The 26,029-nt window shown below is 36.2% G+C and overlaps 1 protein-coding gene across 2 annotated transcripts; it reads left to right on the plus strand.

Annotated features, from left to right (window-relative positions):
- On the plus strand, positions 1–25,411 carry LOC129794237 (protein suppressor 2 of zeste). 2 transcript variants are annotated; one of them, XM_055834928.1, is made up of 6 exons: positions 1–194; positions 13,190–13,361; positions 13,443–13,794; positions 14,149–14,389; positions 15,521–18,460; positions 19,274–25,411. In XM_055834928.1, the coding sequence occupies exons 1-6, from the start codon at positions 192–194 to the stop codon at positions 19,337–19,339; spliced, it is 3,774 nt and encodes a 1,257-aa protein (XP_055690903.1). In that variant the 5' UTR covers positions 1–191; the 3' UTR covers positions 19,340–25,411. The 2 variants fall into 2 exon arrangements, with proteins under 2 accessions (XP_055690903.1, XP_055690902.1); XM_055834927.1 differs by having other exon boundaries at positions 15,521–25,411.
- The last annotated feature ends 618 nt before the right edge of the window (positions 25,412–26,029 follow it).

The following is a 26,029-nucleotide window of genomic DNA, read 5'->3' on the forward strand; positions in this document are numbered from 1 at the left end:
AACAGTCACGACAGTCGAGTGCTGGATTCCGAAGAAAGCGGTAGTGCTGTGTACACATCATTTGTACACGAGATTTTTTGACAAGTTCATTCAACAACAAATCAATTTTATCTCACTCAGTGTTTCTTTTTTTTACGCCAAATTTACACAAAGTGTTGCCACATACATCGCAGGTCCCCTACAGCATCTTGATGGTAAGTTTACATTTACTACATTTTTTTCTTAATCTTTCTAAGGGGAGAAAAATTGCCACCAATGTTTTTTCTTCAATCCACGATATTTTTTCTCCCCGCATTGAAACACATATTGTAGGACACAAGAAGAGAAATTGAGAATCTGCTGCGACATAGCATTTCACATATCAATACTAAAGCTATGTAGCGTACATGCGAAGATACTCAGCCGCGTACGAAACATAGCCGAGCGTTCATTCGGCTCTCTTGCGATGATTTCGGTAAATTGACACACAACCCATACATACACATACCACGAGGGGAGCATGCAGTATGTATTCATAACGTGGCATATGCTGGTTGTATGGGTATCTCTGGTTTTTTTTTAATAACGCCAAAACGTTCACGAACACACACACACATGTAGATACACGAGGGATTTACGGCGTGTGTTGGTTTCATCGGCGTTCAACGCGCGGCTCATGATAATAATAAATTGATGTTTAATGAAAATCTAAAACATCGTACGGCGCTCGGGTGCTCTTCGCGGTGACATCGGGTGCGATTTTACTATTTTGCTGCTACTTCGCCTCGAATCGAACGCGATATATTTTCTGAAGACGTGCCACAAGTCGTGGCGAGTGAAATAATAACAAATATTTATTATTATTGCTATTGCTCTCGCTATTGCCCATTTAGGAGTTGTATTCTCGCTTGAATTACCATCTCTCTCTCCATTATAATCTCAACATATTTCTATACACAAGACCATAATATTGCTACATACTTTTTGGCCTATTTTATCTCATATCGCATTGCTTTTGCACCATTTGACGCAACGAAAAACAAAAAGGGTGGCAAACATGCCAAATTACTCAAGATAATGCGAATAATTAAAATGTTTATTGCTTTGTATTTACCTCATTGGGACCCACCTTCTTTTTGCGCTCGTAGTGTACATTTAATTGTCAATTTGGTATATACTAGAATGCCCCGGGCAAATGTATGCAAATATCTTTTAGTTTTTACGTACAAACAAAAAAGCGCGTAAGTGGCGTAAGTAGTAAAATTGAGTAAGACTAAGCAAAGATTTACGATTTTTTTACGCAACGTAATAAGTAAATTTAGTTTATCTTTACGTCATTACACAATTACTCATTTACATTATTCTTCTTCTTTGACAGAGTTCTTATTTCTAATTTGCTCAATAGCTTAATTGCTTATTAATTTTTTTTCATTTTTGTTATTGATTTAATTGCCACATTGTGCACCAATGTTATAAAAATTGTTGTAAGGAGGATGAAATTAAGCTGAAAAGAAGAGAAATCACCAATCTTCTGACCACTGAAGAAGGCTTTGTGTAAAGGCGAAAGCTCTAGGATGAAAACTCTGATGTTTTAATCTCAAACCTTTGCCGATCCGACAAAAAACCCGGAAATCTGAGTCAGTGATGAGATTATTTTTCAGATTTTTTAACTGTAGACAAGAAGATGTAATTTAAAATTTTTTGCCATTAAATAATTTGCCATTTCGACACTACTGTGCGTCTTCCTCAGTGGTCAATTGTGTCTTTGTTTGGGAATAGTCCACTGGGAATTGACCACTGAGGAAGACGCACAGTAGCGTCGAAAGCTCTGGCCCCTAAAATTGAAAGAATGTGTTTGGGTTGACCTACCGTCCCTTGGCTGACGCAATCGGAAGGATTTATCCTACAGCATCAAAAACATAAAATTTCCGTCAGATTCAATCTGAGATTTTAACTAACGTTTTGTAAAGTTGCGTAAAAAGTATTATAATTTTGATACGTATCTTTAAATGAAAAAGAAATTCACACATATGTTATATTTATTTTTGCGATATTTATTCTATAAAGTTTTGTGTCTGTTTGTTTATTTGTTAGTTTGTTTGTTTGTGTTACATGAACTTCTCCGAAACGGCTGGGCCGATCTTGATGAAATTTGGCATAGAGGGGGTCAGTACGAGTTGTAAGCGTTATGTCGGATTCCACCCTGGCACCCCCTTCATAACGCCCCCACAAAAAATTATGATACTTCACCTGTTCATCCCCCCTTCTTCCACTAATATACGCTCCCCTATTACATCTTCAAATGAAATTTACTCACACGTGATTGGGGGCTCGGGTTGACTATAAATTATAAAGGGATTAAAAAAATGATAGGGGTAGATGATGATAAAGAATAATACCTCATGAAACTTGTTAGTATCTGCATTGAAATTTGCTCATTTTGAGTAATATTTGAATTTTTTATAGAGAAAAAATACATAAAAAATTATTTTAGCTTTATAGAATCAATTCTACGCTATTGGTCCCCTCTCCCACTTAATTCACCAACCAACATTTCGATTGCCAATCGCGTAAAACGATAGCAACGAGACACTAAAAATAGTTAAAAGTTCAAATGTTGAATAACACATTTACTCTTTTTTTGCCGTTTTTGAACCTATTTGGAAAGACAGAAATTCAAATTAATGTCATTCTTTTGAGCTTTTTTTTCTCTTCTCTCTCGCATCTCCATTTGTATATGCATATGAATGACGATTTTATTGGATATATACGCGAGAGAGTGAGATTATGGGTAGATTGACACACCAGACGAATTGTTTATTTCACAGAATGATTGAAGAGCGATGGAAGGAAAAAGAAGGTCTGGTTAAAATAAAAGAGCGCACACGATGGGAAAAAAATAACGAAATCAATTGATGATTGACAGTGAGGTGACATTCTCAGCTGGAACTCATTTATCGTCCGCTGGCTTGAGAAGATCGCGCTCTGTGATGGAATTGATTAGGGAGATGAGGGGAATTTCGTGTTAATTGTAAGATTAGGATCACATTGACGGCTGAAAAAGTATTTTGATTCCAGTAGGAACACATTAAAACTATTAGATTATTTACTGAATTAAAAATGGCTGACTAAAAAAACCCTAAACTTTGATTTCAATTTGAAAAAAGTTGCGAAAGTATGTAAGTAACCAAGATTTTTAAAAAATAAGCATAATAGCAAATTATTTTGAAGGGATATTCTTTACGACTAGAATTATTTCTTTATTTTTTTTTGTTTTTTGGTAAAGAAAATTTCCCTACTTACGCTTACATCGCAATATTGATTTCGCTTACTCTTTCACCTTTATGTGAGTTTTTTAAAAATATTCCTTAAGCTTATGTTACATTTTAACCCTTGGAATGCGGAGCGGGGTCGTTGAACGACCCCAGCGCTATATTTCGTGTTATATCTCCATAAATATATAAGATACCATTCCCATCTTTTAGAAATAAGTTCTTTGGTTATCTGAGGAGGTTGTGTAAAAATTTCAGCTCAATCCGACCACCACAAGAAAAGTTATTAAGGAAAATGTAGAAGAAGGGAATTCAAAAATTGGTGTAACGGTCATGCTGCGGAAAATTTTTTAGAGCATAAACAACATAAAACATAATTAGAAGCATGTAAATGTGCAAAACAATAAAGAATATTCGAGAAATATTGCCATTTATCACTTTGCGGGAAGTTAGGGGAATGTGGGGAAGAGTGAAAAAAAAATTGCAGTTTCTTGGCAAATTTCTCAAAAAGAAATTGTGAAAAATGATTGAAAAATGTTTTTCCCTAATATCTTCTTCTGCGTGTTTCCGGGTGGCGAATTTGTGATGCAAGGGGCAAGAGGACTATATAAGGAATCTATAGGCACTAACCCGACAACTCCAGGTTGTATAGTTTGGGAGAAAACTGGCCTTCTTTTTGGGGTCGTTCAACGACCCCACCTTCGCATTCTACGTAACTACCAAGGCCTCCGCATTCCAAAGGTTAATTAAAATGCTTAATTAATTAAGTTTTTTTTAAAGGTCTTTAAAAATAATAACTTCTTAAGCATGTCATAAAGATTGGGTAAATGATCATCAAAATCTCGTAGAAATTTTTTATTTGATGATTCAGCTAAAAAAGTAGTTTTTAAGTCAAACATCTTATCGGAAATAATAATTTGGGATAAACTTTAAGTCTTTTTATTGAAAAATTATTCCAAAAATCGATTTAAGAGTTCAAAATAAAAATTTTGCGGATTAAAAAAATTTCACTTCATGTGGAAATGCTCTTCTTTTTGTAATCTGCTTTGCATTTCACGAGCGATTGAGTTCAATAAAAGTCTCGGGTATAAGTTTGTGCTTTATCAAAAGTGAGGCGAAATTTTTTTTGGGACGCACATTTAATATGCTTTTGGTTGATGACCTCAAAGTCACGCTAAAGAGTGTCTTCCAATAAACAAGCTCGCATCTCTCTTTGCCACAAGACGCTCACACACTGCTGTGGTGGTTATCATTCACGGTGCGGTGGCCAAATAGTTTTGACGAATTTTTTAGCAGCTCTCTTAGAGTGCAAATTACTGAGCAAACATACGCATGTCCCCCAAGTTTCCCGCGCTTTTTTTCCTCACTGATGCTGCGGAGGTTGAGAGCACACACCATGAGCTCTTTTGGGATCTTGTGTGTTGTGTGCGATGAGCTGCGAAATCGTGATGGACACGTCAACATGGTCATAGCGTGAAGCAATCGGAGCATTAAAAAATTACAAAATTGATAATTGTTTAATTGGTTCTGCTGATAAAGCAGCAAGATTAGATGTTTTTCTCACTCACAGAGCAAATTTTCCCCTCCTCGTGTGATTTTACGTGAGAAACATGTTGCTATATGTATAGTATGGAGTTGTATAAAATAATAATTTGTGTCGCATTTAATCTAAATAAGTACAAAAATAATAAGTTGGCATTTAAGTTCTTTGAACGAGAGCTGAAACGTTGGTGAGAATCGGTGCTAAATGACGTCGTCACTTCATTTTATGCTGCGTCGCAACTTTTGACATGTTGCCAATATCCGACCACATAAATCGCAGCTCAGTGTTCATTTGTGGTCTTTGGATTTAGTGTAAAATAATAAAAAAAGACACAATGCACCAACTCTCGGCACTTCATTAATCACACTGAAGTGCATTGAAATAAAATCAACATAAATCCACATACTGTCATTGGGCCTTATTCAGCGATCAAGAAACCCTTGAAATTCGCTTGAAATCTTGAAATTTCAGTACAAAATTCAAAGATTTCAAGGGTTTCTTGGTCGCTGAATCAAGCCCATTATTATGGGTTTAAAGTTTATTGGTTTTTTTTTGAATAGGAAATAGTTTTTAGATGCTTATTTTAATGCAGATAGTACATCCTTAATTTTCATTTTAAAGTTTTGTCCTGGTTCTCATGTAAATCTTTAAAGGATTTTATTCATTAGCTGTGTTTCATTCAGGCTCAAGCTTGGTATGAGCACAAATAACCCCCACATTCCAAAAGCGTATCCGGCAAAAATAGGATTTTCCGGTTGTCCGTCCGTAGTTTGTGGCTAACGGAACGGCAATGTTTAAAGATCGACTTGAAGACCTCCGATTATGGGGTTAGTCCACTCCTTATCCCCGCGACATTTTTAAACAACCCTAAATTTTTTTGCCTATTTATTAACTTCTGTAATAGCTAGAGGCTTGAAATTAGTTGGTGTTCCTTATAATACAGGGTATTCAAAAAAGAGCGCAAAACTTTTTTATGGAATATCTTTTTTTGTGTTTGACATACAGGAAATCCTATGGTAGATTTGTTTTCACGATACAAAAGGTAATTGTCCTGCCATAAAGGCCTTTCTAACGATATATTATTTTCGAAAATCGATCAAGCCGTTTAGTCAATATGACCGCTTGGCCGATTTTGATCAAATCGGGCTCAAATGAAAGGTTTCAAGAAGACCTAAAACACTAAATTTTTTTTTAAAAATCGTTGGATCCGTTATTGCGTTATGTTTTTTTTTTTAAAACATTTCTAAGGACATGGTTTTTTTTCTTTATTTTCCGCATATTTTAATTTTATTTGCGTTGTAATTCTCTCACTAATTTTGTACTCTGTTGGTCAGTTTATCAGTACGTTTAATGAACTAATTCGCGAAATAAATAAGCAGATATTTCAATAGAGGTAAAATAAAAGAATTTCCATAAAATTTTATTAAGCCTCTGAATATTGTCATTCCAAAGCAAACCCATTATTTGCTTTAGCGCATGATGGAGAACTTATTCTTTTTTGTCGTCTGATTGAGGCAATTTTGAAGTCCTCTCTGTACCATTATTTTACTTTAGTTAATTATATATGTCGTTGGCGATGGTCTCAGCATTTTCGTGCCGCCAATTGTTTATCCTTTTGGCGCAAAATGTCTTCAAGAATGCAAGAAAAAATAATGGATGGAGAATAGAGATTTATTTGCAGTTCAGTCACGTATCGCATTATGGGCTAGATGGCTGTCTTTTTTGTTGACTTCTTTTACTTTATTTTTCAAGCATTTATCGCGCGCACATGAGTAGTGCCGATAATGATAATGAGTGATAAAAAGAAAAGCGAAAACAATGCTTGTTCACAAGGTGCTGCGTGGAGTGGATGTCCAAAAAAAGAGCCCGTCTGTGTGCAGCTTTCTCAATATGGCTTAAACTTGAGATTTAACTTGGGTAATAAGGCTGGGTAATTAAGATTTTTCTACCGAGTTATTTAATTTTAGATAAACGTGAAATTCCTTTTTTGTTGCGTCGCAAAAATCGCAAAGAATGATCAAAAAGTCTCGCGGTTGAGCATCACAGTGATTATTTTAAAATCAAAGGTCATCAAAATATGAGCATTTGCATAAGACCTCGTCTGATTTGCTTACTCTTTCACATTTTTTTTACTCCACCACAACACATAAAATGCGATATTTCGCAAAGTGAGCAAAAATTGATGAGCGTGCGACAGGAGAGATGCTGATTTAATAGCAGCTGGGATAATGAGTTCAATTTAGGGGAAATTCGGTGTGCGCTTCAGGCAATTTTCCTCTTATGATTAACCCAATTTCTTTTTGCGCCTTATTTCCTTTTGCTCAACTTCATTCTCCTGCAAATACACTCAGCTACGGAATACGGCGTATGTATTCAACCCCTTTTTGGCACTACAGGGTGCATGGAAGGGTTGAAAGGGGGGTATAAATTGCCATCAAGCTCAATACTTTGCACTAAATTGCTGAGACATCGTTACTCTTTCGCAAAAGAAGCCGCTCTCAGAGCTAACCTCCGAGGGAAGAAAATGCACGTAGAAGGATAATATTATGAGGATCTATTAATTCTTCGAATTTAGTACCAACATCCACAAAAAAAAATTGTGCGAATTTCTTACACTTCTTACTTCACATGCAATGTCTTCCCTAAAGTACCCGACTACCCAAGACGTGTACAAATGCGAATGTGTAGGTTATTACGCTTGATCGCGAACACGTTTTGTATTTCGATTAAATACGACAGATTTTTTTTTGCTTCCTTCCAACATTGAATTCATTCGCGACATCACTTGATCCGCACGAAGAATTCACAGGTCTTGTAATTCTGCCAAGAATTTTGAGTCTTCTGGATTAAAATTTCTCAAATACTCGACATTTCTCATGAATGTTCTTCAGTAATTGCAAATATACATATATATGTACCTATCCTAATACAATGTTTTTATTGCAAATTATTTAATTGGAATAACTTATGTGCTTTATATACATAATCATTCTACATACTGTACATAATTTAAAATTACGCTGAAAAAATTTAGAGATAAAAGAATCGTAATGATTTCAATATAATACTTCCTTGTGGGGTTAGATTTCTACACAAGAACGCATTGTATTGGTTTTTCCAATTCTTCTCATTAGTTCTCATTAAAATGCTTTGAAATATAAAATGGAACACAAAACAAGGAAGAGAATCATTCTCACGGCAACTATGTAATCCCTACCTTTCATGCTCTGTATTCTCCTTCTTTACTTTCCTGCCATTCAAACCTCTTTTCATCTCCTTGTGCGCGACTTTGTGGCCCATAAGGAACTCTTTTACTACTGGTTTGCCTTCATTTTTCAAACACAAAAGGAGGGTCGTTTCCACTCACCTCATGAGACAAGAACTCACTTTACTTGACGTGGTAGTTCGTGGAATAAAATTCACTACCGTCCATTGGGGTAGGTTTAGGGTTTTTTGTATTTATTTATGTTTTATGATGAAATTTTTAGAGAGGTTTGGGGCAGAAAAGGTCGATTTTCATGGGATCCATTGAGTTTTATACGATTGGATTTCCATCCCTCTTCACTCACAAGGGTGGGTCATTACATTAAGGCTCCGCAATATAGTTTATTATTTTATTTTAAAGGAACTTTCAAAGGGATAAAGTTCTCGTCTTGTGGCATGATGAATAAAAAAAATTGAGGTTTAAAATAAACGATTTCGTTTGTTTTATTGGTAAAAACTTTTCAATAATTTACAAAGCTTACTTAACGTTATAAAAAAGATCCGATATCTTAGAGACCTTCATCAGGTACCTTAGAGAATTTTTCTTATAAATTCTTTTAATAAATTCTTAAGCAAAATATTCAATAGGTATTTCAAATTAAATTCTTTAAAATAAAATATTAAGTAGGATGTTAACATTAAAAAAAAATACCGCGAAATAAATTGCAAAATTCCCTTTGAATTTCATTGGAATTTAAAAGGGAATACTATGAAAAAGAAAAATCACTGCAGATCTTATGTAAATGTTTTATGCTGCAAAATCCACTGAATTTAATACCCCCTTGTGTGTAGAATAACAACCACTTCTCTGTTGCTGGGCACTTTGGTGCTCTCTACTCATGGTGTGTGGTGGGTAGAGAAGGCGCGCACGGTGTGAGGGAACAGCAGAACGCCTTTTGCGCAATCTCCCGCCTCAATTGCGGAGAAAATTGCGATGGGTATGAGGAGATTAAATTCGATGCCACCGTCACATGGGTTTTCTCTCTGACACGGGGTTGCCTGAGGGGGGTGGGATGGGTCGTCAGGGAGGATGGGGAAAAGTAGAAGAGGAAGTGAGAGAGCAGAACGGGCGAGAATTGATGGGTTGATGATGAAAAGTATATCACATGCTGCTATGCTAGAGAGATGTGCTCGTCGGCATTTTCGGGGAGGTTATAGAAGGTGCCTCTTTTGCATACATGTGCGAATTTAATTTAATCTGTAACTACCTCGTGGGGCAGTGAATGTTTATGCATGGCTATGGGTTCTCCTATAAACACGCGAGAGTCAATATTTAACGACTCATGAAATTGATTTTAATTGCCACTAATCGTCTAATGAAGCCAACACTTTCCCATTCGTGGTGAGAATTTATACGACGCAAATTGGCAAAGAATTCAACGTGGTTTGCGGACTTTTTGCGTCTCAAACCACATTTGACAATCTATACAAATGCCTTTTTGTCCTGTGAATAATTAATGAATGACGGTTTGCCCAACGGAAGCGTGCTCAGTGCGCTTCATATCGATTTTCTCCGCGTGTCAAGGATCATTCAGCGGGCAAACTAAAAAAAAATAAGAGTGTGAGAGAGCACCAGAGAGTTCCGTTTCCTCATTAAGAGAAAATGCATTTCAATACTTGAAACCTTTGCTGAAGAATACAGACTCTTAAGTCTCTCGAGAGAAGCTACTTCCTTGAAGAGGAAGACCTTTTCTTCAAGACGTTTCGAGTTGTTTATCCCATTTTTTTGCGAATGTTGCGAATTATTAATAAGGAAGAAATCTTCCGCTTGAATCATTTAAAAGCGATAGCAAAACATTCTAAATTAATTCATCATAATATTTTCGGTATGGTGAAGTAATTTGACTCGTTGGATGAATATTTCGTGGGCGTGTTTACTTCCAATTAAAAATGATGGGCTGTGAAATGTCTAAAAGCTAAATGGCAAAACGAAACAATGTTTTATTTTTAAATACACTGATGGTTCGCAGTAAACACGGACAACACTGAAGTCTTATTTTTGGACGATGGTATAATTGTAAATTCATTTTGGACAGAAAATTTAAAATTTTTAAAATGAGTTTATCTACATGGATTACCATTGCTTAGGCTCTTTGTGTTTAGGTGACAATTTATAAAGATTTGTTCAAAGATTCAAATATTAAGAACTTTTCTAAACTCTACTGCGGATCACTAGTGTAAATAAAGCATAAAGAAATATGAAGACAGATTCAAATTCATTTTATTTTTAATTAATAAATATTGTTTTTAGAACTTTATCTTATAGATTAGCTTTTAAATAAACGGAAAATCTCCATTAAATCATAAAAAAAGATTAATAAATCTTGCTAGAAAGTTTCAAATGTATTCAGATTGTCTAAGTAATCTCACATGAAACTTGACAAGAAAATGCAATAATAACAATTATTTATGGCAAAAATATACTGCAATGGGATTAAATCATCGTCTGGCAGAGCTATTAGTTGGTGTTCCACTTCGTGGCCAACACCAAGTATTGTAATCGTCGGAAAAACCGACCACCTCAGATCGGGCTCAAACTTTGTATGAGCACGTTTTAGACATCCCACATTACGAAAATGGTGGTGGAAAATTTTTGATCCGGCCGGCCTGCCGTCCGGGACTCTAAACTTTGCCTTATATCTCGAGAATGGTAACAGATAGAGACTTCCGGTTTGAAATTTTCTATAGAAATGTGGGTGTAAAATTTCATTTTTTCGCATTTTAAAAATCCAAGATGGCCGCCGTCCGCCATTTTGAACTATCGTCAACCAGTTCCCTGACAGCTAGAGGTCTGAAATTTTAGTATGTTGTAGAGCTCAATGAGACGTTTTCATCGATAATTCATACTTGGGAATCGGTCAAGCGGTTTAGCAAATATGGCGGCCTAAACCAAAAAGTGTTTTTTCGATATAACTCGAGAACGGCTTGACCGATTTTAACCATCTTGGTATCAAATGAAAGGTTTCGATAAGCCCTACAACTGTCTAGAACATTTCAAGTTCCAAAAACATCCGCAAGAGGCGCTAAAATCAAAAACAAAAATTGCCTAACTTTAAGGGGCAATATCTCCGAATCCCCATTAGGCAAATCTTTTAAATTTTGATATGTTGTAGCCTGACTCAATATCTTTCACCAGTCCGAAAATGAAGAAAATCTATGTCGCCGTTTAGAAGATATGGCCATTTGAAAAATTCTTGAATTTGAAAAGTTCTAATAGCCATATCTCTTGAACGGCTTGTCCGATTTTTCTGAACTTGGTATCAAATTAAAGGTTTTGTAATTCCCTATAACCTTCTAGAACATTAGAACCCTGTAAAACCATTTTTTTAGGGCAAAAAATGCCAAAAACTGTTTTTCTAAAACAAATAGCCGCCATTTTGTGTTCTAGAGGTCACCTTGAATGTATCGAAATATATGTCAGATTATAGTTTATTTCAAGACATTTCCAAAACTGATTAAGAAATTTCTGTAGGTCTTATAGTACCAGAGATATGACCATTTTTGTGCATCAAATTACTGAATATCACAAAAAAAAATCAACTTTGCCTACTAATTCTGCTCACAAATTGCACTACAACGCATAAACAAACTTCTACACGTTGTGGGACACCAACTCTTATAACTGGACGCGTTATGATTGACTTTTCTATTTGTATCCCCTCTATTTTATGCATTGCCATTAAAATTATTTACATTTTGAATTTTCCTTGAAATGCCATTCAAATATCTCTTATCAAAATGAATGTTTTAAGACAGATTTTATACAAATATCGCTTACATCTCTCGAACAGCAGCTCTTTATCCGCCAAACACCTAAGTAAATTTTATTGAGAAAGAAAAAAAACCTTAGTGGTATCATATAACTCACACAGAGGAAACACTTTTGAGCAAATTCATAAAAAAAAAATTTTTGGTATGAATGCAAAAAGTTTTCCAAACAAAAGTCCAAGCTGTGCAAATAAACGACCAGACAAGGAAGAGAGCGAGCGAAATATGTTTTCATTAAATACCAAATGGCTTTGGCAGTCAATTTAGAAATTTTATGAAACGAGCAATATTTGCCATTAAATATTAAAATATCACCTGCAATTTGCATTTTAATAGAAATTCGCGCAATGAAGGAAAACTTTATCTTCGTCTCAGGGCAAAGTTTTTATGGTAAAGTCATCAAGATTAGTCACTTCCTGAGCTGTATTTGTGTGCAGAAAAAAGGGCATCTGCTGCATTTTTAAACAGAGAATTTTGCCAACATCGAAACTCTTTTGCATATGCGGCAATTTGGTGAAAAAGGTTAGCTTTTTGTGGGAAGAGAGATTAACAAAAATGATTAATAGAGATTTTGAGCATTTTTAGACTAAAATCATGAAACTTTCCAATCCCAACAATCTCTAAGACTTTAATCGTCATGGGAAGACCTCTGCGGGAATATATCTACTACATATCACGTCTTAAGTTGGATTTATAAAATACCTTTCGGCAATGGGGATCCCCACAGACAAAGAGAGATTAATTTTGCGATAGCATGCAAAAGAACGTGGATTATTTTTCGATTTCATCGATTGTTGATAGAGCGAGAGGGAGGAAATGATGAAAGTTTTTTTTTTCTATCTATTCATGATGTGATAAATACCTGCGTAAATTTGTATTGCTTGAAATGTAATCCATCTATTACATAAATTGAGCTTAGAAAGGAATTTTTTAATACAGTAAAGTTCCGGTTATATGTAATAAGTTGTTTGTTTAAGATGTTTTAAGTTTGTTTTTACAATAAAAGTTTTACAAATAAATTCTTCCCTATCTAAGGGTTAGATTTTAAATAAAAATTGTCCTAGAAACATAGCAAAGGAAAAAAAAGAAATATTTGAAGATATCAATGAAAATTTATTTAAACACGAGTTACTTTCTAACGTAAAACAAATCACGTTATAATCTGGTACATCACTATATTTCATGCAAATTCAATACAAGACCTTCACAGACTTTAAATGTTTAAGAAAATTATGAAAATTCAAAGAAAAATAAATCTTAAAAGCTTTCAATGAAAATTGATAAATTAAATGAAAACAGCATGATGTGAAAATTCGGTCAATCGATAGAGAGATATATCTCCATAATTCGTGGTCTTTTTCAGCCTCAAAAGGCATCAAAAGTCACAAAAGCTGACATGATGTCGACGAATTCTATTGCCGTGACTGCGGCACATCCTCGCCGCAAAGTGAGGGACTTCAACAGCTTAATCACCTGTACCGTCTGCCATGGTTACATCATAGAGGCTACCACAATCACCGACTGTATGCACACATGTGAGTGATTTGCAAGAAAATAAAACGTAGAAAATTTCAGGAATGAGTAGGGCTCTTTTATTTCCTTTTTTGTGCAAATAGTTTGTCGTTCGTGCATCCTGAAGCAATTGGAGAAGACAAATTTTTGCCCAACGTGCTCCCATAAGCCGGTCACGGTGGCCAGCTTGCGCCCAGATCGCATCCTCAAGCAGCTAATCTATAAACTCGTGCCGGGACTGTATCAGTCGGAATGTCAGCGGGTGGCGGAGTTCCATGGGGGCACCTTGGTGGGTAAACTCTCTGCCAATCGACGGAGATTTAGTGGCCTCATGGGTATACCGTCGCCCGAGGGAAAGGCCTCCGATGATGACATCAATCACAACATCAGCGGCAAGAATAGCGATTCAGAGTATACAGACGATGCGGATTTCTTCTATCCCGAAGAACCAATCAGGTGAGTTGGTTTACTTAATCACATTAAACGCCTTAATCTGTGTATTTAGTGTGGGAGGGAAAAATAATCACAGCAATTGAAATTTATTGGAAAAAAATGATGAAATGTTTTGAAGTGCCTTAAAATATTCCCTTTAATTTTTTTTTCTATTTTTAAAGTGAAATTTTAGACAATTTAGGACGCATACCTAATTAATTATACCTAACTTTTTTTTAAAGTTCAAAATGTCTCAAATTTTAGAATCAAGAAAATATTCCTCATTACAAAAAAAATCTTTAGCCTCAGAATCACCCACAGCATAAGGATCAAAAGCTTATCCTCTGCTCCTTTTTTTGCAAATTCTCCCACATAAAGCCTATCAATGGAGTACCATCCAGAGGTTGTGGCATCTCTGAACAACCAAAAATCTACAATTCCTCCAATCCGGTACCTTCAGTGTCCCGCAGCTGTGACTGTTTGGCACCTTCAGAGGTTCATTACGACAAAATTTGACTTGAACCCAAGCACAATGATCGTTGAGATTATCTACGAGGATGAGGTTTTGCCGCGAGATTTTAGTCTCATGGACGTGGCGTATTGCTACAACTGGAAGAGGGTGAGTTTGCACAAAAAAAATCCTTTTCTACCCTTTCTCTGACCGTTGAAGCATGACTTGAATATTTCATTGCGGGTGAAAAATAATACCGAAGAATTCTCTCTCCACCCACATAATTTTTAGGCGGTGGTTTATGACTTTGAGTTCGCTCTTTTCTGCTGTTTACACATCGCGCTTTGAGCGAGATATTTATTTTTTGTACAAAGCCATGACGGTTTAGCTCGAATTTTTTTTGTAGCTCATGGACTTCTTCACGGACTTTCATAAGTTAATAAATATTTTGGCGAGATCGCGAGTTTTTCTAATTTTGTGCCAATAAATTGGGAAGACGGGGGTGAGTGAAAAAGGCATTCAGTATTTTGATTTTTTTATTTAAGAAGTTTCGATCTTTACGCGATTGGGTAAAAAAAAAATAATTGAGAAAGCCTAAACTCGGCTTAAGCGTGGTAATTGCAGAAAATTAAAAGTAGAATAATTTAAATAAATAAATATGAAATAAATCAATTAGTGCCACATTTTCACCGTCCGATATATTAGCTTTAGCGGCGGTGAATTCATTAAACCCGGGGGCAAGCAGCTGAAGAAAATAAGGATTTAATAATTAATTTAATATTGAGAAAACTTAATGAGATAAATTTAAAGACTAAGAAGTGATTAACTTTGAAAAATTTTGCAAATATTCTTGAGGGGGAATTACAGTTTTATTTAATTTGAAGAATTTAATATTTTGGGGAGTGATGGGGCAAATAAGATCCTTAACAATTTTAAGGACAGGCTGTTGCTGTACTATAGTAAATCCAGATTAATGGAAATTCCTTTTATGAAATCAATATTTTTTTAATTTTATTGGAATTTTAACGATTGCAGCCAAATAAAAAGAAATCATTCATCTCAATTTCATTCAGAGAATCAATAAACAATTTTTAATTTCTTAAATGAAAATTAATAAATTTGTCTGGAAAGAAAAGAAATTAAAACATTCTGCGAATATTTAACACTCCAGCTGTTAACCCCCTGGGATAGATTTGGCGGCTTTGTGGAGCGATATGACGTGTGCGCGCGCGTATATTATGAGAGGTGTATGGTTTCTTATTCTATTCTAATTAGATATAAACATATGAACCCCTGCAGGTGGCCCCAATGCGATTTTACTATCGTATTTTTATGCAAACACCCGAGAAGAGTGGGACAACCGATAAAAATAGAAATTATATGACGGTGGTGGATGAGAAGAAGAAGAAGGAAGTGTTGGCTGAGAAGATGAGTGTGGAGAAGAAGATTGAAGATGCAAAGAAGTGCGCAGGGGCTACAAGTGGTGGAGTTATGAGAACATTTATCGCAACTACGGAGACAAAGGTGCGGGATGAGTTTGAATTTGTCGATGAGACAGCAGTGAAGAGTGAGAGTACGCAGTACAATTCAATTGCACGCCGTGCACAGGCCAATGTGCGGGATAATTTGCCAAATGTGCGCATTGAGAAGATGAAGCTGGAAGATGGTGTGAAGACGGTTAAACTCACGATGATCAATACTAAGACCGAACCAACAAATTCGAAGCCCAAATTTAAGATTGAATCAACGCAGGTGACTGACTTCAAGCGCCTACGGAGCAGTGATAGTGAATTCGGGGAAATTAAGCCACCAAGTGGCATTGAGGTGAAGTCAAAGAACAAGAGCGCCACGCAGTCGAGCATGAAGCCCTTTGTGAAGGAAGATGGTGGACGGCAGAAGAAGGGTCCGTCGCATGTGAGCAAGAAGAGAGCTGTCGATGATGATAGTCCAGATGAGTTGTCGTGCTCAAAGAGTACCAATAAAAAGTGCTACATCAATCGGAACAAGAAATCACACGGAGAAATGGAAAATGGGGGGATACGTCCACCAAATTTGCCCACACTCAAGGTGGATTTGACGAATCTAAAGACCAAAATAACCCTTCCCAAAGTTGATAAATCCCCACCGCCTGTGGTGAAGTCTCCACCACCAGTGAGGTTGGGAACGGAAATTGAGGAGACAAGCCCAAACAAATATGAATATGTGAAAAATATTGGACTGCTGCCAATAAGCGATGTGTTAGAGGCTAAGCGCGCGAAACCAGAACAACCTGTACCACAACTAAAGGAGAAGAAGCGAAAAAAGATGAAGCATTCAAAGGAACCCAATGAAAAGCGCCCTAAAATTCATGCTGAGATGATTCCCAATGAAAAGGAGCCCATAAAGTTGAAACTAAAATTCACCAACAACAAACCCATTCGGGAGGGCGGAAAGACTCCCAATGGCACGGAGGAATTCACAAAAATCACCATTCCTGTTCCCCCGAAACCCTCCTCAAAGGATAATGTGGCTGAAATGCGAAAAGTCCGTCATAAATCCCATTCATCAGTTAACAGTGCTCTCAATAAAACCCTTTCCACGGAATCAATGGCAATTTCATCACTTGTACGACGAATGAGTGTTGATCTACCACAGTTGCCGTACAATGTACAGAATACCATGAAAACTCCACCACAGACACCTCTGAGAAGTCCCCCAAAGACTCCCCCACAGACTCCACCGCGAAATCAATCTAAAAGTCCTCCAGCTCCAAAAATCACCCAACAACAACCAGCATCAACTGAAAGTAACAAATACAGCGCACCAGTAACGAAAGCTTCAACACCAAAAGCCTACCCTGGATTAATGTCTCCAAAGGCGACAGATCGTGGGGCACGTTTTAACTTTCCACTTACTTCACCAACCTACAATGCAAGGCCGGCTTCATTTCCTCCATATCCAATGCCAATGCCTAGACCTATGCCACTACCACCAAAGACAACCACAGCGACCTTCACATCTGTATCTAGTACAAAGCCACTGGTTAGTGTCCTAAAGAGATCTTCAAGTGTCGATGGATGCTCAGTCAATGTAAAACAACCACGCATTGAGGAAAGTTATCCAAGAACTCAAAACTCCAGCATACCACCCCTAAAACGAACTTCATCATCTCCAGTAGCTTCTGTTTCCCCGCCAAAATCTCCGGCGAATTCAGACAAAGCTGCACCTTACTACACCTCAACCATGGGTCCAGCCTATACGCATGAGAATAACGTGAAGAAACCTCTACCAATACTTCTTCCACCATCTTCAATTAGTGTGACGAAGATGAGTGATGTTCCACCCACATCAGCAGCTCTTATCGGTGACAAGAGACCTGCAGTTGAGATTGTTCGCATTAATTCAAATACACCGGCAATTGATCAGCAACAACAGAAAGTGGTGACAACAAATCAAAAAGCAACAAGACCACCACCAGCAACAATTCCACTTGTTAAGATCAAGAAATCCCTTGCAAATACACCATCTTTGGCACCAAAGCCCACAACAACGCCAACAACAACGTCTGCAGTTTCAAGCCCACAACTAACAGTGAACAATAATAAGGTTCCAACGCTTCACATTTCACTTAATAACACAAAGAGTCAAGTGAAACAGGATAAAGAAGTGTCTGGACCACCAGTTTGTGACAACATTGGAGCTCTAGATCTGTCTGGGAAGTCAAGCAGAAGTCCAAGCTTGGAGAAGAGTCCAACGGCTCTATCACCACCAACAGAAAAGACTCCCTTTGTAAAATCCAGCATTGAAAAGAAGACAAGTAGTGAGGCTGAATCTAGAGATACCAAAGCAACAGTGACAAACAAATCTTGTCAGCTGCCAGTTCCCAAACTCAATGAAATCAGCAAAATTAGACCACCAACAAGCACAACGGCATTGATGCGTCAACAAAACCCTTCAGTACGGAGCATTCCAAACCCCTCGGCTTTGGCTTTTCGCAATCAAGTTCTTCCATTGTCATCGGAGAGTAATAAATCCAAGGTGGAAGTTTCTAAGGCTACAACAGTTACAGCATCTACGGCAGCAACAGCAGCCACAACAGCCAACTCCGCAACGACAACATCTGCTGCGGAGACGTCAGCTAAAGAAGCAGCACAAAAGCCAAATACAACGTTGACAACTAAGCTGGACCCAGTTGTTAGCACCAAGACTCCCATTGTGAGTCACAAACAATCGGGAAAGGGAGATTCATCTGAAGGTGTGGTGAGTACCAAGAAAAATACAATTGAACAGGTTGCTGCAACTCTTAGAGCTGCCGCTGGGGATACTTCAACCAAGATTACTAAACTTAACTAAAACAATGAGATAATTGAGGGGTTTTTAATAGCTGCTCAGTGAGAGACCATCCAAAGTATTTGATATTTTTCTTCAAAAGTCTTTTATTTTGTTTAAAAGATGAATTCAGAAGTTTAATGATTATTATTTAAATTGAAATTTAAAGATTTTTAAATCTTTCTGAGATAAATACAAAAATTAAATGGAGTTTATTCTCCAAAAATTTGCGAAAAAAAATTGAATTAAAAAAGAAAACGTTCATTTTCGATTAATCGGATTAATCTCAGAGAACTTTAAGGAATTACCTGTAAGGTTTATCGCTTAATCGTTGTTTAAAACTTCCAAGAAAAATATGAAAAAACTTTTGAAAAGGAATACTAAAATTCGCTGAAGTTAAAGGAACATTAATTCGTTTAAAAGGTGTAAAATTTATCGATTAAACTCAGTCAGCAATGAATCGATTAATCATCGGATCTGATGACTATCTTTATTTTTATTTTGAAAAGAAGTTTTAATTGATAAAAATAAAAATATTCTAATATTTTTTAACCCTCATCTAAGAGTTTGGGGTTAATAAATCCTTTTCCCTTTCTCACTGGGTAGTTTATGAAATATTAAATCATAATATTTTAGACAAAAGGGTGAGCTCATCCCCTTTAATTCTAGAAGAAAAGCATAAAATCCAATATTATACTCGCTGTTTTTTCTCTAAATATTGCAAACATTCTTTCGATATTTTAGAGTTTTTGTGTCAGGTTAACCGAAAGGTTAAAAAAATCCAAAATAGATCCCTTTATGCAACAATAAAGCATGAAATAGTGAATAATAAAAACTTAGAACAATGCGTAGAGATATTTATTGATAAAGAAAAGTAAAAAAAAAAACAGAACTTCTCAACTAAAAAAAAGAAGTAAATTGTATAATCAAACACAGACCTCAGTAATTAAGATTGAATACTGTAATGGATCTTTACCTACATATTATATGGAATGGACTTTTTCTTTGAGCACTGTAGCGAAAGAAAATAACAAGAGGTGGTTGTAATTGAGATGCAGCCAAGGAGGAATTTTTTTTGTATATATAATCCACTAAATTATTGGCTATTGTATTTTAATTTAAGACCAGCAGGGGAGGAGGAAAAGAAGGGACATACATAAGAGAAAATGAAAAGAAGAAAAAAAAAGGTGAAATTGGTAGCATAGTATGTTGTGAATTGCATAGTATGTTGTGAATTGCATAAATATGAGTTGAATTTGAGAGGGAGAGAAATTGAATGAAAATAAAAAGTGAGGTATTGAATGCTTCTGAATTTATAAATACCTGTCCCAATTGGACATTTTGCTGGCTAATTATACATCATGCAACTATTTGCTGTCGCCACATGGGCATAATGTATGTAGCTTAAAATATGTACAAAAAGGTATATCTGTGTGGCGCGTAGTGAGAGAAAAAGCGCCAATAATGTGGTGGAAGGCACACAAAACCCGCAGAGTTGTCGTGTCTCCTCTGTGTGTCAATTTAAGCGGGACAGTCGCGAGTGAAATGTCGTCGTTGTATGTCAACACGTAATGAATGAATTCAATTCACCGTCATACGGTTTGTGCTAAATTTAATTTTATATACATTACATACCTATAACCATAAACCTCCTCCATGTAATACCCAGAAGAAAAAAAAACTTCACCGTACATAGGAGGTTGCTCTCAATGAGATTTTTCTTTCGAAAGAAAAAAAACGACAACGACGACCCACAACTCTGATATGGGTTATAAAATGTGTGCGTTGCTTTGTAAAGAAAAACCCTTTAAATTAATTACCCTTATCACCATTAAATTGGACATTTTGTAGTGAGAAGGATATTTAAACTGAAAAAAAGTCCCTTTTAGTAGATTGATGAGAGAGGCTCTCCCTTTGCACATTAAGACGACCCATTCACCTTATTTATTAAAAAAATCTTTCTTTGCTTTTTTTAGTGCAATAATATCAGGAATAAGAGAGAAAGATGAAGAAAAAAAAATGTATAACATCGTGATTAGAGTTAGTAGTTGCGTACCTTTTGGAATTCCACAATTATGTGTGTTTGTGTGCAGGAAGTGGTGAGAAATTTACAAAATGCCATCACTTGCGGGTTTTTCAAGTATTTTTGACACGAAGTTAATGACTTGGAAATGAACCCATTTTAAGAATTGCCATCATGCTGTGAAAATGTGAATTCGCATGGTTTATATTTTGCAAAATCTCTTTGACTTATGCGCGTGACACTCTTTTTGTAGCAAAAAACTTTATTATGTACACCTATCAGTTCCGTTAAAATTACATTGTGTTTCGATGGAACTAATTTGTGTGAAGGGGGAAATTATTTGAAAGCATATTTCCGCTATTTGGAAATTTTTATTCTTGTGCGAAGAACTAAGAAAAGTCATTCAGCGTGAAGGAGGAATTTAAAAATTTTTAAGCTTATAAAGTTTTGGGTAAGAAATATACTTGAATAGCCCTGCCTTCTTTGAAAACATTTGAAAATCAAAATCATAAATTTTTTGCTTACACTGTGCCTCCACATTTTTAGCTCAAAAATCACCCTCAAAATCAAATGGGGACGCCTGGTGTTTCCTAAGACCTCAGTAATAACATTAAATGCTCGCTAACTCTCTTCCAAACTACCGAGAAAATAAAAATTCAAAATGGCGATAATCCTACAAATTACTCTAAAAGAAAAACCAGAAAGAAAAATTATCTAAAAGAACATGTCAAAAGATCAAAGTGCTGAGACACTAAATGATTTTCCAAATATAGCCGGTTAGAGCATTAATTAATTTTCCAAAAGTTCTCTGTGCGAGTTTTACAAAACACGCGCATTTTAATTCCCCCTCTCTCTTCCTTTCAAAATCCAGAATAATCTTAATTGTTTTTTTTTTCTAAAAATGCCCTTCTTTTGATAAACTTTTACTATACTCACAAACTAATTCACTTCTAAGTGTCCCCCCCCCCCTACCCCGGAAACATGGGAAGAATGTTGTTTCGCATCGTTGGGCGTTCTTAAGGAGAAGGCATTTGGAGTGATTTTATTTTATTTGAAAGAAAGAAAAAAAAAACGAAACATTTGTGTGCCTCTCTTGAACCTCTATTTAGCATGTTTTCGATGCTATAAACATCTCCGCAACATCACATTGCTATACGTCGAGGCACGGTGGGAAGATTCATTTCCAATTTGTTGGAGGGAATTTACACGTCAGCAATTAAGCTCTGAAATGACGCCCAAGCATTTAGGAAGTTTTTGGGACAGGAAACGATGGAGACGCCGGGTGGGGTGGAAAAGCAAACATATAAAAGGAAATAAAAAGAACGCGCAATAAAGGGTAGTTTGGGATTGAACGTTTCTTGGGATTTGTTGGCAATTTGTCGTATGTACGGATTTTCCTATCGAATTGCGGGGGTGACAGCCACCCCCAAATCACCCCTGGGGCAGCATTTGGGACAATTTGCAGCGTATCACGCGCGATGATGTATCAAAAAGCCCAAAAATCGCATCATCCCCGTTTTTTATTGATTTTATTCGCGCCACATCAACAATTTATTCCTCCTGTGGCGTTTCACTTTAATAATTATATGCGGCGTGTATGGCGAAGAGCGGAATAAAAGGGCCACCGAGAGGCTATGGATGGAGGAGAAACGAAAAATGATAAATTATCGTTGTTTGTTACCTTCTCTCTTCCACCGACACGCCACACACACACGGGGCCAATTTTATCGGTTTCGTGACCAACACTCGGGCTTCTCAATCATAAATCTCGCCAACATCTTCGCGCGCGGCGTCTTCCCTTCGTGCGCCCCCAAAAGACGATATATGTACAATAGTAGTGAGAGAGGAGGTGGGAAAAAAGACGATAATGATGTCCGGAGGAGAATCTTCTGGATGGGGGAGAGAGCGAAAAAATAAGAAATCAGTGCTGATGCTTGTGAAGAGGGTAAGAAAGGAAGAAGAAGGAAAAAAAGAGATCATTTCGTGGGTGTCCGCTTTTTCAGTGTGAGGCGGAAGATTGCTTTATGTGTCGTTCCTCTGACATTTTATTCCAATTCCTCCTTCACCGTGTTCTTCGCCCAAAGAGACATGACGATGCATTCTTTTTTTTGTTGTTGTTACCAGTCTGTTTCTCAACGCCACCCCCCACACACAAATCCTACACATAAAAGCGTTCCCTTTGCACAAACCCCCAACCATGCCCGTCAATTTATTTCACTCCAATCACAATATTCAATCAATTAATTCTTAAAAAGTGAGATGATTTAGGGGATTTTTCTTTCACTTCTTTGTTTTTTTTCTCCTATTAAAATAGAACATTATTTTTCATGATTTTCAGTTTCTTAATTTGATCGAATTTTGAGGAATTTGTCTTTCTTAAACGCTTCTTGAATGCTCTTAATGGCATAAGGAAAAAAATTGAGAAAAGTCTCTAAATTTAAAATTTTTTAAAAAGTTTTCAATATTAATTTTTAGCTATACATATAATTAAATTTAAGGAATGAGAAACATTTACATATTCACTCAATTTTTTTTAAAGTACTTTAAGAATTTCTGTTCAATGTGGAGGCGCAATCTAAGCGATAAATCAATTAATATTACCAAACAGGCGCCTCCATATTAATTTCTCATGAAATGAGCCAAATGATTTAGGATTTAATTAGTCTTCTCAATTTTTAGTCCCCTTACATTTTATTCTAAATAAAAGCATTAAAAATACCAGGCGTCTCCATCTTGGCATTTAATCAGTTTTATGAATAAAAAGTTCTGACGGCGTCAATTTTTCATAAAAAGGTAAAAAAAAAAATGAATTTTCCTTACAAATTAAATGAAGCTTCACAAGTTAGCTGTGTTTCTTTCAGACACAGCTTTTTTTTAGATTGAACCATAAAGCTCTCTTACGAGGCTCTCAGTTTAATTTACTTCATTCTGAAAATCCAACAAAATTCTGCCACATTTTAATCATTGCGATTTACATCACAGAAGAAAAGAAACTTCTGAATCACAATTAATCTTTAAAGTTTATTTTCTTACACATCTCCAGCGAACTTCTGGGGAAAATGTTCTCTGTGAAATCCCTGAATCATTGAGCCAATATTACATTACATATGTATAAGGAAGCACATAAGGCAATTTAGTGTTTGCAATATCTCACTTCCCAACAAACACCTTGCAACTTTAACTTTGGAAACTCTGAAGCAACGTTGCAAGAGAGTTTACTTCTTAGTTGCTAAAGTTGCGAATATGGTTGCATGGAAAACGATGCAGTATACTTTATCGCGATGTTGCCAAAGTTGCAAGATTTTCTTTATTATTTCAATAACTTGAAAAATTTAAGTGTTTTTGCATTCTAAAGTCTTTTCTACAACTTCTCAAAGAATAATTTACCTAAAAACACACTAAAATCTGAATTTTAAGCAAAATAATTAACTTTGAAAAAATCACCTTAAAAATAGTTGCAGGAAAGTATATATCAACGTTGCGCTAGTTGCAATAAAAATTCGAAAGAGAACAAATTTTCCTTGAAATTTAAGTTTATTTGGACTCTAAATGAGTTTTATGCATTACTTATCCCTAAAATAATTATTTTTTATTGATAATTTATCAAAAATTGTTAAATTTATTAAATATAATTTATTTAGTTGCTTAAACGTTGCATCAGGGTATGCCGGCGCAACCCAAGCACGTTTTGTGCCTATGTTGCGCCTTTCACCGCAAGAGGCGCGTCTATCGCGAGAAATAACCCAAAACAGACAGAGAGCGGAATAGAAAAAAAAATGAGTCTGTCTCTTTCATTTATGTTTACAAACAGCAAAACTAGCGCCGCCCTGGTGGGTTGCTACCGAATCATTTTACAACGTTGTTGCAAAGGTTGCTGCATCGTTGCCTCAGAGTTGCAAAAAATGTCTAACATGGCCGACGGCATAAAAAAGTTGATTTTTATTTCATTATTCCGAGCAATTGGGAGCCCAAAATGATGTGGGAAGGCTTTCTTAGGGATAGTTGGGTGCATTACTTGTGTTTAAATAATTAATTAAAAAAAATTAAATTTTTGACCCCTAAAAAAATTATTTTTTGGTTAAAAAAATTAAGAAAATTGAGATGGGAGCATCATTTAAGTTCCTTTGAGGCGATTTCATGACGGTAGAACCGCATGGCATATATTTTTTCATTTGGAAAAAATCTAAAAACTCTATTATTAAATAATATAAATTATCCATTAGAGTTTGTCATTTATTATGATGGGAATATGGACGCCATATGATTATTATGAGTGTGTACCATATTTCCCTCCATTTATGACAGCGGAATGTTTTGAAATATTTTTTGAAACATTTTTGTTTCAAAAAATTTTAGTTGCGAGATGGTATACGGGAAAGGATATTTCAGAGTTTTGCAACGTTGAGATTACTAGTTGCGGCAACGCAGATATCTATTGACCATCTACTTCGAGGCAACGCAGATATATACCGTTAAGCATGGTTGCATTGTAGTAAATGTAACTCCGCGCAACGTTTAGGCAACTATCAATGGTTTGTTGGGAATTGTGTTTAGTTGTGGGACAAGTTCTCCATTTCTAAAATGTGTCTTTGTCCCTAAAATAATGTACGCGCGCACAACCACACGGAATTCCATTTGGACTACGAGGCGAGGAGTTTTATGATAAATTTCTTGTGTAATTACCCACGCATGTGAAAAAGTACATATATATGAGAGAAGGAATGATTAACAATAGCTGTGGCATTTTTGTAGGAGGAGGTGGACAAATATATAAATATTTGTTTATGTCACAGCAGTTAAAATGATAATTAAAATAGGCGATATTTGTGTTGAAATAAATGTATATTGAGGAATGCAAATTTAATGGCCTTTCACTTTGCTTCAACAACACCAACAACAACCCTGTGCGATGCTGCTGTGTCTGCAAAATGGCGCGAGAGGTCAACGCGGGGTTAAGTGTGGTGAACTTTTGGGGAACTTTGTCTGGCTTTTGAGGCTTTTTTTCGCCATTTAGTGAGGAGAAGTGCCCACAATGAAAGTTTTGCTGTAGCACCAAAACGGGAGGAAATGGAAAAACCACAGAAACCACTCGAAATAATTTATTGCTGCTTTGTGACCGGAAATCATTAGATTTTTTTCTCTCTCTTCGAACTACAAAACTACAAACCACCGCTGTCCATGGATTCTGGACAATGGCATTTGAGGGGAGATGTTTTGCACCATATTTTTACTTATATAGAAGGTAATAACTCATGTACTTTTACAGCTCACATCGTTTTATTCGTGGTGGGTCTCTCAAACTATCCAACGATGATGCCGCAAACAACGTTGAAAAAAAAAGGCTCCGAAGATTTGTCATGAATGGACCCATTGGGAAGAGATTAAAAAATCCTCAAACGAAAATTCCAAGCGTGGCGATTAAATAAATTATGGTCAGTCTTTGTTGCTTTAGCGGAGGTCGTTTTTAGTGTTGTTTA

The sequence above is a fragment of the Lutzomyia longipalpis genome, chromosome 3 (genome assembly GCF_024334085.1).
Source record: "Lutzomyia longipalpis isolate SR_M1_2022 chromosome 3, ASM2433408v1".
NCBI lineage: Eukaryota > Metazoa > Arthropoda > Insecta > Diptera > Psychodidae > Lutzomyia > Lutzomyia longipalpis.